Raw genomic sequence first — 15,424 nt, forward strand, 5'->3', positions numbered from 1 at the left:
TATAGCAGCTTCTTCTGAGAAGATATGTGTGTATGGCATAACATAATCAAATAAGCTGATTGGCAAATCTGAATACACAGTTGAGAATACATATGAAGCATGTTTTGAGTCTTTTGAACATTCTGTAGATAATACTACAAGCATTTCTACTCTAACTTCAGTGAGAACTTCAGTTAAAATATCTTATTCAGAAATAATTTGAAGTTGTTGTTCATTTTCAAAACTTCTGAAGAAGAATTGTTCATCTGATCAATCTATAAGAGAATTTATTTATTTTAATCAAGAAATTCTAACACAAAATTGTAGTTCTTCATCTTCATTATATGGAAGAAATGAGATGTCTGCTGTGTATTATCTTTGTGATCAGTGACAGTAGTTACAATGTTATACTCTCTAAAAGAATGCATATATATTCATCAATCAATTTGATCATCTTGATTTTATAATGAGCAGCTTCTAGATTGTGATTCTTTACTCAAAATTTATTGACACAGTTCACTTCTAACTCAGAGTTTACTAGTGCAAGCATTTTTTGCAGACTCTTAGATGTAGCAATTACCACTGTGACAGTGAAATTTAAGGTGTTTATGCATTGACTTTCCACATTTATAGCTGCCATTGTAAGCTTGAATGATGTGCTTTAAATGTTTTTTGAGTCTTTTGAGTTTTTTATATCTTTTACATCAATTTTTGAGTCTGACTTGATGTTCTTGAATTCATCTTTTGATTGTTTGAAGCATGAATCGATGGTATGTTCTGGTTGCTTGCAATAACAGCAGTATTTTGATTGAATGAAGTCATTTAACTTTGTAGTGTCATTTCATCTGTGTTTGTTTTGTGATCTATTATCAGCATTATTTTTGTTGTTAAAGACTTGAGTGAGGTTTTTGAAATTTAACTTCTCTTTAATTTTCTTCTGTCTTTCTGACAGATTTGATTCCGCCATGCAAGTTTATGAAGAGTGACATCATAGCTTAACCGGGCCCTAGATGATTTGTAAGCTGCCGCTCACCTGCAACCTCTGGTCGGCCCCTCGTTCCGAGGGTCCGCCATCTCAACGCGATTATTTTCAAATACGCGAATCTCTTTTTTCAAAATGCAATAATCAACCAATGTGATGACTTCTACATATATTTTAATAGAGAATAAGATCACAGAGGCTCTAGATTCCATAGCCGATATTGAAAAACCCAATATCAAAGCATTGGCAAGAGATTATAACCTTCCCTATTCCCGTCTGCTCAATCGATACAATGGCCGTGCTCCGCGAACTCATCGACCTCCTGCTAATCGACTTTTATCTTTTGAGCAGGAAAAATCACTTTGTCAGTATATAGAAGCTCTAGATAAGCTATGCCTACCTCCCAATCGATCGATGATCTTTGGTGCTGCTCGATTCCTACTTGCGCAGAGCCATACAGATTCTACCACACCTGCACCTGGGCTTGGAGAGCACTGGGTCAAAAGATTTCTCAAACGCCATCCAGAGTATAATGTACGCAAGCAGAAGACCATTGATATATTACGGAAACAGGCTCATCAACCATCTCATATCCTTGATTGGTTTAACCGGTTCAAAGAAACAGTCAATAAATATGGAATTCAAGATTGCGATATCTACAACTTCGATGAAACAGGGTTCAGAATAGGAATTGGACATGATCAATGGATTGTAACGCGAGATCCTCGAAGACGGGCCTATGTTGGAAGTTCAAATAATAGAGAAAGTCTTACTATCATTGAAGGAGTTGCAACTGATGGCTTTACCATTCCTCCCTTATATATTCTCACCGCGAAGCAGCTACAGGAGCGGTGGACAGATGAAATAGAGAAGGATGCCATGATAGCTACATCCGACACTGGGTATAATAATGATCAAATCTCTTTTCAGTGGATTCAGCATTTCCATCGGTCTACAAAAGCTCGCACCAAAGGAACCCACCGTCTGCTTCTATTAGATGGATTTGACTCCCATTGCACCTTTGAATTCATGGATTTTTGTGAAAAGAACAACATCATTCCCTTCTATCTCATCCCGCATACGAGTCACCTATTACAACCTCTGGATGTTGGTGTTTTTCAAGCCTTTAAGCATCATCATTCAGTGGCAGTTGAAGAAGCAACAAGACGCGGCTGTGAGAAGTTCACAAAGGTTGAATTTCTTCATGCTATCACCTCCATACGAAAAGCAACATTCAGAGTTCATACAATCAAACATGGATGGGAAGCAACTGGCCTACTTCCATTCAATCCTTCAATTGTCCTTAATAAATTGCGTGAATTCGAGACTACTCCTTCAGAATCTTCAAATTCAGATTCCATGGATTCAGATACTTGGTATACTCCTTCAACTGTACGCCAATTCAACCGATATAAACGCAAACTCGAGGCTCTGGAAGAGGAAGATGAAGATAACTATGATGAGGACTATATATATGAAGGATTACAGAAGCTTTATAAGGGTAGTATTGCAATGGCCAATACAGTGGCTCTTTTGCAGGAGGAGCTCTCGCAGACAACTGCCGCCTCGGCTGCTCGCAAACGCCGTCTGAACGGCTCACGGAGGGTAGTTCATAAAGGAGGAGTCATCTCTGCAGATAATATTCGCAAAATGACAGCTATTCATCATCAGATTGGTATTGAGGAGGCATTGGAGAAGTTACGGCCAAAATGGAAGAAGGTTATGAAGGAACTTAAGAGATATTGCAGAGACAAAGGCATTTATGTTAATGCCACCAAATTTACAAGGAATTCACGGCAATAGTTCATTTACAATATAATCTATTTGTATCTATCAAATATAGATTCATTGGTTGATAAATCAACTGAATATCATGGGTATAAGTGGGCAGTAACGTTGAGATGGCGGATAACGTTGAGATGGCGGACCCTCGGAACGAGGGGCCGACCAGAGGTTGCAGGTGAGCGGCAGCTTACAAATCATCTAGGGCCCGGTTAGCTCCTCTAATTTGATTGTATATTTATCAAATTCTCAACAAATAGAAGGTAGAACTTTCATATAGAGGTGTGATTTCTGATGATATTTATTTATTATAAAAATGCTGCAGACACTCTTCAATTGATTGTAAATATGAAGCAAATTGTTGAATTGTCTGATTTTTTTGTTGCTCTATTTTTCAATACTGTCTATCTGCATCTTGAAAACTTTTATCTGAATCAGTGATTTGACATTGCATGCAGCTAACAAATTCCTCTCATGGTGGCAAAATTTGCATATTATATATATGTTGATATCAATGTTGTTGCATCTCAACATTGAAATGAGTGACAGCTTCAATGATCTTTCGATGGTTGTGTTTGTTGTAGTAATCAAGATCACTGATATGGAAAGCAATAGCAGCTGTAACAAAGTTTTCAAATTCTTTCATACTTTTATCTCAGAACTTTTCCATATCTCTCTGAGAAGAGTAATCACTCATGTCAGAATCTCAAAGTTCTAATTATCAAAGTGGTATTCAATTACATCTTCCACTGACAGTAGTCACAATGCTTTTCATTAAAATGTTAAATGTTTATAGCATAGATTCTGATGGTCTGAGAATGCTCATAATGTTTTCACAGTTACAATTCACACTAATTGCATCTCTACCATGGTTCGAATGTGCTTCAAGTGTATTTTGAATGGCTGGGATTGTTTCATTCAACTCTTGTAGTAAAGTATTGCATCAGTATTGAAGTTCTCACAATTTCTTCTCAGTCTGTAACTTCTTAATTCTCTTAGTCACAGCTATCTTTTTAGTTTCAATTGTATTTAAATTTTCAGAGAAGGTGTCCCCTTCTGAACTATGCTTCAAATCTATCTTTATAAAGAAGAATGATGCTTGTTGCACATTTTCAGTGACAAAGATATGTGTTTCACAGTTTTCTTCATTGGCAATTATTGCTTCTAATTCAGCAGTGACACGAGTACGGCAGATGCATAAAGATCATGACTATTATTCAATGAATCAATCATCTCTCAAAGATTGAGTGGTTAGAAACTGTGAGGGATGATGACGGTGTGAAGAGTGAATAGTAGAAGATAGTAGATAGTGTAATAAATGATATAACAACAATAGTAATTGTAGTAATAATAATAGTAATTGTAGCTAATCACTAAAAAGGAAAAAAGAAAGAGAAAAGATGTGTGAAATACATACATTCATATATATATATACATATAAAAATAGCGGTCGTGAAAACATAATAAAAAGAGGTAAGAATAAGCAACTTATATATTATTAATATAATAAGGAATCAATAAAGAAGTGCATTACAAATCTTCTCAGAAGGCGACTGTGTTTATGAAAAGAATATTAATAAAATCACTGATTTCATTCAGATATCAGTGAAAGCATTCAAGCTACTAACTCATCAAACATGCAAGAAGAAGAATGTCCAAATATTCACTGTCAGTATAACAGATATCAAAAAAAATGTTAGAAAAATTAAAATTTAAGAATTTTAAGAAATCTCGCAAACTTCTTAAATCATATAAGAATTTCACAGATGTGTTCAATGAAAAAGCGGCTGAAAAGCTTCCCCTTCACTGAAAATGTGGTATAGATTATACAATTGAGCTCATCAAAAAAAAATGATAAGAACTCACAATCATTTTAAAACTCTCTCTACAATATATCACACGATGAGCTTCTTGTCTTATAAAAAACACCCAATGCTATTATTATTATTATTCTTTCATTATATATATATGCAGTCAGTGACTATGACATCTATCTAAAATACTCCAGAATTTTTCAACTTAACAATATGCTAATATACAAAGTCAATTTAATACGTGCAATAGCAGAATTCCAGCTCAGAATCAAACAATTATTCAAACTATTCAATTTAAAAAAGAATGTCAAAAGAATGACGACAGATCAATACATTTAATTTAAAACAAATGAAATAAAGAGTATAAAAAATAGCAGCTATTAAAAGAACAGAAAGCATTCACAAATCAAACTTTTCAAAATAAGTCAAAATCAAAAAATAATCAAAATGAAATAAAAAGTAAAAGTAACAAAATAAAAATAAAAACGAAAATTAAAGCAAATACATAGAAACAAAAGAAAAAAAAGAAAAACAAAAATTGAATTGATTATCAGATCAAGTTATTCAATTGAAATCTTGTAACAAACAATATTTGATTTTTTCAAATATTCAATTAAGAATTCATTTTCAGTTTTTGTATTGAATAAAAGTTTTAAATTTAACTATCTCAATTCAAACTTCTCTTTCAATCTCAATCTTAACTCTGTATGCTTTGTACAACGTAAAAGAAGATGCTCTGGTTTTTCATAAAACTGACAATTTGAACATAAATCACTTAAATCATTTCTAATCATTGTTAAATATGATTTAAAATAACCATGTCCAAGTTTTAGCTGCATTATTGTAGCAACAAGTTCTTTTTACATTTTATTGAGCAAGCTTTCCATTTGGGCTTAATTTCAAACCTGGAATAATGTACACTCTTTTTTTGTAAAAACCAGATATCTTGCCATTTTTGCAAACATAATTCTCTTATTTTTCTCTTAATAAAAGCTCATGTTACAATTTTTAAAAAACAGACTTCCAATTCAGTTGCTTTTTTTGCAGCTTTATCAGCCATTTCATTGCCATATATACCCATGTGAGCAGGCACCTAGTGAAGATGAATAGAACAACTGAATGAGATTTTTCTTTGAATATTTTGAAGACTTTTCAAAATCAGCTCTAGCATTGACTATCCACTGCTGATTTTATTACTTTGAAGTCTTTTAAGCCCAGCTTGACTATCAGAGAATATTCAAATATGCTCAAATCTTTTCCATTATTCAATCTTCATCTCAACCAATTTGAAAGCTCTTGAAATTGCAAATAATTCAGCATTAAAAACGTCTGACTCTTTTCCAATTTGCCAAGAAACAAGAATATAGTTTTTATCATTTTCTGAATATGCTATTCCAGCTCCAAGATTATCTGTTTTCTCACATTTTGAATCATCAGTGTATATAAGAATTGCTTTATTTCTCATTTGTTTTAGAAGATATAGATGTTGTTCAGTCTGAACTTCTTTTGAAAGTTGACTAATATTTAAATCAATAAGACTGACAAGATCTTTCTTCCAAGGAGAGAGATTTTCAAAGACCACTTTCTCCACATTTAACTAGAGAAACCGCTTTTTATCATGGAGCAAATTCTAAATAACTGAGATGGTATCTTCTTTCTTTGCACAGATGTTGAATTATCAGATGAATTTATTTCATTCCAATCAAAATATGACTCCCAATTCAGATCTACTCCAATTAATTCACTTGGAAAAAAACTTGAGACTTTTTTTTTAATTGAATGATTGGGATATAACTTCATAATTCTGAAAACATAATTCATACAGATTTTATCAAATCGCACTTGTGATGGTAATAGAGAGGCTTCAATCTCTCCATGGCTTTAATTGAAGAGGTTTTAACTACCCCTAATATTTTTCTTAATGCTGAATTTTGAAGCTTTTGAAACCTCTCTACAAAACTCTTTTGATTTTTCCACCATACTTGAACTGCAAAGTCTGAAACAGAGGTTATACAAGCAATATGTAATTGTCTCATTGCTTGAAAAGACAAGCCTCTTTCAGTATTTGAAAGTCTTAAAAAAAATACTGTTTAAGATTCTTTCAGCACTTGCAACTTTGATCTCAACATGAGATTTAAAATTTAACTGAGAATCTAATCAGACACCAAGCTATCTAACTGAATTTTTTAGTTTAACTGAATGATTTAAAAGCTTAACTTCAGTATCTCTTTCTCTGAAATTTGGATAAAATTCAGTTTTATCCATACTAAAAACAATGTCTTTTGATTTTGCTTTTTCAATCATTTCAGTTGCTGCTTGCTCAATCAAATTGCAATTATTTACAATTGATTCTGAGCTTACAACTAGACCCAAATCATCCACATAGCTTGGAGTTCTCACCATAATTGCCATTTGTCTATCAATAAATAGAAACTTGATAAATATAGCCAATAAAATGGGTGAGACTGGGGAACCCTGAGGAACTCCTATCTCAATATCTGTTATATGTTGTCTCATTCCATCAAAATGCAACTGAATAGTTCTTTTTAACATGAAACAGACAACCCACTTAATGAGAGACTTTGGCATTCTCAGTTCTATCAAAGTTTTAATCATTTGAGAAAGTGAAACACAATCAAATGCACCTTTTATATCAATAAACATTGCAGTTGTAACCATTTTTTCATTCTTTGCAAGTTGAATATCATGAACTACAGAGAAAACTGCATCGATTGCTGAGTTTTGCTTTCTACTTCCCATCTGATCATCATATAATAAATCAGTAGTAGTAGATAGAAAAGACAGTCTAATTGCAATTATTTTTTCCAAAATTTTTCCCAGACAATTCAGCAGCTATATCACTCTATAAGATTTAGGAATAGTTGGTTTTCTATTGGGTTTTGACAGAATAACTCCAACAGCATGCCTCCAGCACTTAGAATGATACCCATATTTCAAAAGATTTGAGAACAATTCAAAGAGCTCATCTTTTAGTACTGAATAAAGCTCTTGAATTATTAAATGATTTATACTATCAGCTCCTTCTGCTGTGACCTTTGAAGATGAAAAAATAGCTGTCTTTAATTCATCTTCAGTTAAGTCAGGCCATTCCCATTTCTTATCATGTTCATATTCATTATCTTCTTGCAAAGAACAAACCTCAGTTGAATTATTTGATGATGGAAACAATATTCTCATAAAAGCTTGACATTTATCTTCAAATGAGCTAGCTATAATTTCCTCGTTCTGAAAATTATAAATTAATGTTGGTAGCTTAGACATTGTTTTTGACTTTGTATATCTGAAAGCTTTGAAAATCTCTTTTCCCCTGAGCATTTTCTAGAAAGTTATTCCAACAATCAGTCTTTGCTTTTTTAATTGTGGAGAAATAATCATTTCTAATATTCTTTAAATACTCAAATGAGGCAAGATCTTCTTTCCAATCTCTTTTAACTCTAGCTAAATGTCTTCTTTTATTTGAAATCTCATCATTCCATCAAGGCTTAGAGAATTCAGAGACTCTTTTCAATGGAATATAACTTTTTACACTTGAAAAAATAATCTCAGTGATTAAGTTTGCTCTTTCTTCAAGCATTTTGTCTGTAAGATTTGTATCTGATTCCCAATAAAGAATTTCTTTATTCTCTAATTTCAACTTTTCAATCATTTTTTTCACTTCTGTCCACTGAGCTTTTTCAAAATTGTATTGATTTGAATATAATAGGTTTTGAACTGTTTGATTACTATCCAATTCCATATCAACTTGAATTATCTCATGTCCAGTGGCAGCACCATTTATTTCATTTGAGTCAACTACGTGGCTATTCCACGCAGCATGCACCTTAAGCTAGTTACGTATTATAACCCCTATAACCAACCGACCACCGCGTCCGTCCTCTCGGGCCGCTTTAACTAGTTCTGGCTCGTCCAGCTGGGGGTCCTAGTTAAGCGCCACCGCCCACTCTAGGCATCACCATAGCCTAGGGCTTCCGGTTGCTGATCTCAGCCCATTGCCCCCTTGGCCTTCCAACCAGCCGTCGTGGCCTTACCCCGTGTAAAGGACTAACTATAGGCTTACCCCACCCAATGTTTTACCCACTAATAGTGTTAGAGACCACTAGTAGGCCTTGGAGATAGGGCGCCTACCAGGGTGTCCTGTTTGGTTTGCTACTACCTCTCTGATGAGGCAACCAATCGGATGGTTTTTAAAATCATTCCCTGTTGTTGGGGTGGCCCCCTAAGTGCCGGGGGCCTTGGCAGGTGCTAGCATGTATAAGCACCCTATCCCCTCGTCCGTAGGTTTGTGCAAAATTAGCGTGGTTTCAATTAGTGTATGGAATTCTGCACCGGCGCCCTGGGCATAACCAATAGAATCCTATATAATTTTATATGAATAATAATTGGTCATTTAGATCCACTGATTGAAGATCCCATGTAGATCTTAAGAACGTGTACAGATGTAATCTGTATGGAATTCAACGTGTTTGAAGCCCTGCCTGCCTGCCTGCCTGCCTGATTCTCATATATTCGCCCACCTATCCCCCTACCCGCGAATATGGAACCCCCCAAACCTGCGAACATGGAATCCACTGAGAAACCTACTAAATCCAATGGTGAGTTCCTTATATTAATCAATTCAAATGACCTAGCTAACTACTTCATTCTCTAGTTCATACAAAAACATCAAGAAAATGAAAACGGCCTGTTGAGGAGGTTATTGCAGAACTTCCACCTCTAGAATCAGTGAAATTCCACCCAATACTGCCTATCTCACGAGATTCAATTCTCAATATTCCTGCAAATATCAATATTAGCAGTCCATACACTCTGTTTATCTTATTCTTCTCTGAGGAATGCTTTCAGTAATTCTACTAATCTCTATGCAAAATTAAAGAGAGATACTAGAGATACTGATGATGAAGCTTCAGAGCTTTCAGAAATGGAGGAGGATGAGAAAGCTCAAGATATAGATATAGAGATTTCTGAAATATCTATATTCTCAAAGCCTTCTATTCAGCAACGTTCATGGAAAAATACCAATCCAGTGGAGATAAAGGTCTTTATAGGCATTCTTCTCTATATGAGAGTTCATAAATCCCATTGAACTGATTTATACTGGTGGAATGATCTGAAACAAGGCTCTATTCATTCCATTCAATCCTATATGACCCATACACGTTTCGAACAGATTAAACGATATATCCATATATCTAACCCTCATGAGGCCCGCCGCCCGGAGGCCAAAAATAAGGATTGGTGGTATAAGGTAGAGCCATTAGCTACTAAGTTTCATATGGCATGCCGAAAATACTATACCCCTGGCTCTAAGATTTCCATTGATGAGATTATGGTTAAATGCTTCGGACGGAGTCAACATACATACAAGATGCCTAATAAACCAATTCCTCGAGGATATAAGATATTTGGCCTAGCAGAACATGGCTATTTATGGTCTTTTTCCTGGTCTAGCCGCCGGCAGGGTATAATGTCTATGTTCCAATTCCCTATGTTAACAAAAACCGGATCTATGGTGGTGAATCTGGTGAAGCGGCTTCCTATCATATCCACACCGAATACGCTGAATACCATGCCGAATGCCACCCCTAATATCGACTCTAATATCACCCATAATATTGGCCCTAATATCAACCCGAAACGAATGCTACGCCGAATGCCACGCCTAATGAAATCTCTATCTCACAGCTGGTCACATCCTATTCAATTTATATGGATAACTACTTTACATCAGTTCCTTTATTCAAAGAACTACGTCAACAGGGGTATGGAGCATGTGGAACCACTCGTCCAAACCAGGTTCCAGCAGTACTAGGCGAGCTTCGAGAGCATTCAAATTCCATACCCTGGAATACCCTGCATGCCATTGAAAAAAAGAACGTTCTCTGTCTTGCCTGGCAAGATAATAATATGGTATTGACACTAACTACGATTCATTCATTGGACGCAGTTATTGAACGTACTCGTAAATGCCCAGGGGAACTCTCAACCAATGCCAATATTGTTAGAAAAGCCTTTGAAGGTCAACCACAAAAGAAGCTGAAAATCTCATTGGTTATAGATGATTATAATCATCATATGAATGGGGTAGACCTAGCAAATCAATACTGGGCAGCATATACTAGTCATAGAGTCACCTATCGCACCTGGCTTCCTATTCTCTACTGGCTTATTGATTCCGCGGCTATTAATGCATACCAGCTTCAATATCTATATATGAAGCAGCAGGGGATTCCAGCGAAGGATCTTCCTTCTCATATAAGCTTTCATGAGAAGCTTTATCAGGAACTCTTTGAATTCACACCTAGAATTCATGATAATCTACCAAGGGAATGATCAAATTCTAATCTAAATCATCAACGGATTCCTCTTCCAAAGCAGCGTGTTTGTGCCTGGTGTCAATATAAACGAAAGATTGGCCAGCAGAAATATAAAAAGATAGAGAGATCAAATTCTGGCTGTTCAGAGTGTCAAAATACCCCCTTATGTTTGAAAACTCGATGTTGGGCGGAATTTCATAGTATATCCTAATATCTATTTACGCGGATCCTTAATTAGGGTTTATATATTACACTAATACCAATGAATACTCAAAAATACACTGATTATTCAATGAGATCTCGTATAATATACACTAATGAAACCACGCTAATTTTGCACAAACCTACGGACGAGGGGATACTCGACCCTCTGTAATCATCGGATCTTGCATAGCTTAGCACTAATGACAGGGGAGATGCTTGGCACTAATGAGAGCGGCTTCCAGCGGCCACCACCCTCATCACTGCCAAGCAGCATCCCTGTCAGCACTGCCTCACTAAGCTTGGCTCCTGGTCACGGGGGCCTTCATGATGAGTATTGAAATTCTCTATGATTATTGAATTCTTTTCTGATTTCAACTGCATTAAACATCTATCAAATGTTCAAGTTCTGTTGTTTTCTCTCAGTGATCTTTCATTGTAGATATTGATTAATTGAATATTTTAAAACTGTTTTTTCCTTTCCACAATGTCATCAACAAGAATATTAGAGTCAGATATCAAATCATATCTCAGATTGAATTGAAATCTTGAATTTTTTCTAGCATAAATTGTCACTCTAATTTTAATATCTGTTTTTTCTGATAGAAAACAATAATATGTTGAATGAGATACATTATACTCTTTATCAGCATCAAATCTGAGTTCTTGAATAAGAACAAAGTCCATTTTTTACTTCATAGTCAATTTATAAACAGAAATAAAAATAATAAACTGAATTTATTATTCACAATTTCAACTGCTATCATATTCTGTATATGTGTATTTCTTATTTTTATTTGAACAGAGATTCTTGATGACTTTTGTGTTTTAATTTTTTGCTTTGAAAAAGATTCAGAGATAGCAAATTTAAAGAGTTGAGAATTTCTTCTTTTTTTATTTATTGCTATTATTTATATTAATAAAGATTGAATTACTTGTCTGTATTGATGACTTTTCTGATTTGAAAGCAAATACACATTCTTTTGAATTTGTAAAGTGAGGCTCTTTACAATTGGTGCCCCGGTGGCTGAATGGGTAATGCAGCCACCAGGTAGCGCCTTGGCGTGGGGACTTAAGACGCGTGGGTTCAAAACTCACAAGGAGACAACATTACATTCAGAGTCAACTTCTCAGCTTCTAAAATAAAGAGATATGAATTTGTCAAATAAATATTTTCAGATGAATTTAATATCTGATTTAATTTATTGTTTTTGAGTTGAAAATCTATATCATGAATATCAAATTCTGTCTTTCATTAATTTTTCTATGTTTTTATTATATTTTTGACCTCATTCAACACTAAGCATTCCTTCTGTATAACCAAATTAGCTGTGGTGTAATCAGTACAGTCTACGTGTCTGACTCAGCTGATATGGTTTTGACTGCCGGCATTGTATCTACGCGTGCTCTGCTTTGTTTTCCTCTCGTTTGCCCTTGTCTCTATCGGCTCAAATGCTTCTTCTTCCTTCTTTTCTTTGCTCTCTCTGTCATTCTCTGCTCTTTTCCTGTCACAACCTTCTTCAGTGCTCTCTCCTTCATTATTTATCTTGTCTGTCTTTCTTCTGATGTTAGAAGCACAGACAGCTTTCTGATCAACTGAGAGAGGTATCCCTCTCTGCTCACTATAAAGCCTTCCAGGCACGGCAGCGGCGGTCCCCTCAGGGAACCACACTATAGCCCCACCATGAATGGCCATACGTCGGGCCAGAAGTGGATGCGCAGCTCAGAAAAATCCTTTGCAATGAGCTGAGTCTTCTCAAGAGTTGCCACCTGGATTCTGTTTTCTCTCTCTCTCTATGTACATAGAAATCTCTCCAGCGTAGCACGTCTCCATGCCCTTCGGGAGGCTTCTGAAACACGGGCGCTGCCCGTGTTTTTTCCGGGACGTTAAACCTATACATACATACATACATACATATCTGTATAACCAACTCTTGCCTGTATTTAACATTACACAAAGACTTGTCATAAGCACTGCTTGCATACGAGTATAACGGAAGAATAATAATGATAATAATCTTTACAATTGGCATACTTTGCAATAGATTTAAAATGCTCATACAAAGTTCTCTTTTTCAAACAAAGATGACAATTATACTTAGATGTTTTATGAAATTGTGCATAAATCTGACACTTTACATTTCTTTTACATAGATTTGCAAAGTGGTTATATTTTTAACAGTTTGAATACTGAATTTAAATTTTTAGATTTTCTCTGATATCTTTGAACTCATAAATCCTCATTCTCATATCAGTAATTCTCACAAATGAGATTTTGAATTGTTTAAATGTCTCAGTTATGATTAGAACTGAGTTATTTTGCCTATTTTCTCTTTGTTCTGAATTGTTGAATCAGATAAAAAGTTTTTTCAATTTGATTGAATTGAAATCTTCAATTTCATATTGCAGCTAAATTAGCCCATCATCATGATTGAAGATTGCAGTTGATATATCATGAAGAACAAATTTTCCCCATTTCTCATTCTTTTCAATTGAAATTTCAATTTTTAAAAGACATTCAATTATAGATGCCCAGATCTGCTGACTTTGAATAAGAAAATTGGCATTGAAATCAGATATAGTGGTGAGAATAATTGAGTTTTCAAGAAAAGAGCTTTCAACTGAAGCTATCACTGAATTTTGTAGCTTAGATTCAGAGATAGAATTCAGTGTATGATTCATTTCATTTCTCAGTTGAAAAATAAGACCTGCATTTGACAGTATATTCTTCTCAAAAATCTCTTTGTCAAAGACTTTAACAATCAATCTTTAAACTTTTAATTGGAAAAACTTTTTCTCTTTCAATTTCTTTCTTGATTTCTATGTGATCTGAGAACTCAGAGAAGAAGCAGTTTTTGAGATTTGAATATATTTCCTTTTTAAAGAAAATGTGTTTTTTATTGCAATATTTGCTGCTGTTTGAATATAAAATTTTTACTCTATTTTTTGAATCAGAACTTGAGATATAGACTTTATCTCAAATATCTTTTCAAATTTCAATGAGATTCCCATTTTGTACTTGAGAATTTCATTCAGTTGTTTTGTTTGAATAAACAGTATATGAAGTACTTTAGTGTCTTTTTTCTTCATACATTGATTTTTCAAGCATTTAACAGCCTTTTCAAGATTTTGAATCTCTTGCATCTGATTTTGATATTTCTTCTTTTTTTTTTAAGAAATTCAATTTCAGAAATTTCCTCAGAAAAAACATTTTTTTCTATCATTTTAATAGATATTGATAGATTTAAAGGATTTGATTGTATTTCAAACTATTTTTCCTACTAGTGATAGTAACTAGATTAAGTTTTTCAAAAGAATTTAATAAATTAATATTGATTTTTAGAGATAAATCAGTTAAATCAGACTGAGGGTTACAGAGATTCAAAAAAAAAGGAAACTAATGATTGCAATTTGAATAAGTCAAAATTGAAATGTCAGTTTTTAAAAGAAAAATTAATAAAAAATACTCAGCTTTTTGAAGAGAAGCTGTTAAAACTAATTGATTATATTCTTTACTTCAAAAATCTCCCCACACAATAAATGTGTAGCTCAATTGAAAAAGAAAAGATATATAATAACAAATTGATCAATATTAATAAAAGCTCTTCAGCTTTTAATTAAAATAAAAGAAATATGAATTTTTGAACAAAAATTCTCTGTTTTATTAATTCAGAGTTAAAACAGAGAAAATACTCTATCTTCTTCAAACTTTATCTTTTTTTTTAATAAAAAGTTTGTCAAAGTCTCTATTTAAATTAGTCTTTTTTTCAGTTTAAGATTATATTTCTGAAATATCAAAAGCTTTCAATACTAAATGAATTTCTTGTCATTCACATTGAAACATTTTATTCTACTGAATAGCTCCTAATAAGTTGAATATTCAGTTTTCAAAGAAATGGGTATGCAAATGAAGAATCAACAAGGCTAAACCTGCACTTTTTTCCTTTATAATAGATTATATACATAAAAATATATATATAAACTACTTGCAGGGACCAAGCTATCTTTCAAACACTGAAATTCCACTTTTATCTTATGTTTTTATCAACGGGAGGGTTATTCGAAGGGATTCGACGAGGGATTCGAGGGACGATGGATTCGAATTGATGGGGTATGCACTAGTCAATTGTGCCGAGGTATCTTTTTGTTACTTGGCAGGCACGTGTGGCTGGGAGGTACTCGGGGACTTGGCACGGATACGTTGGAACACGAAAATCGATCAGAGTTTTCTCAAACAGAGAAACAAGAATAACTCAAGCAACTGCAGATCAAATTGAACAAGATTTTAATAGATTATCAATATAAGATAGATCTATCTCTGGTCAAAATCT

The 15,424-nt window shown here is 34.1% G+C and overlaps 2 protein-coding genes across 2 annotated transcripts; both read left to right on the forward strand.

The window, feature by feature from the left end:
- Positions 1–1,253: 1,253 nt before the first annotated feature.
- On the forward strand, positions 1,254–2,764 carry HCAG_04162 (predicted protein; the record flags this gene model as incomplete). The annotated part of the gene is made up of 2 exons (XM_001540272.1): positions 1,254–1,259; positions 1,331–2,764. 2 exons carry the CDS (start codon positions 1,254–1,256, stop codon positions 2,762–2,764), a joined length of 1,440 nt encoding a protein of 479 aa, XP_001540322.1.
- Positions 2,765–9,136: 6,372 nt separating this feature from the next.
- On the forward strand, positions 9,137–10,908 carry HCAG_04163 (predicted protein; the record flags this gene model as incomplete). Its single annotated transcript, XM_001540273.1, has 4 exons — positions 9,137–9,170; positions 9,465–9,643; positions 9,782–10,337; positions 10,523–10,908. 4 exons carry the CDS (start codon positions 9,137–9,139, stop codon positions 10,906–10,908), a joined length of 1,155 nt encoding a protein of 384 aa, XP_001540323.1.
- Positions 10,909–15,424: the final 4,516 nt, after the last annotated feature.

The sequence above is a fragment of the Histoplasma capsulatum genome, genomic scaffold, assembly GCF_000149585.1.
Source record: "Histoplasma capsulatum NAm1 scaffold_4 genomic scaffold, whole genome shotgun sequence".
NCBI classification, from domain to species: Eukaryota; Fungi; Ascomycota; class Eurotiomycetes; order Onygenales; family Ajellomycetaceae; genus Histoplasma; species Histoplasma mississippiense.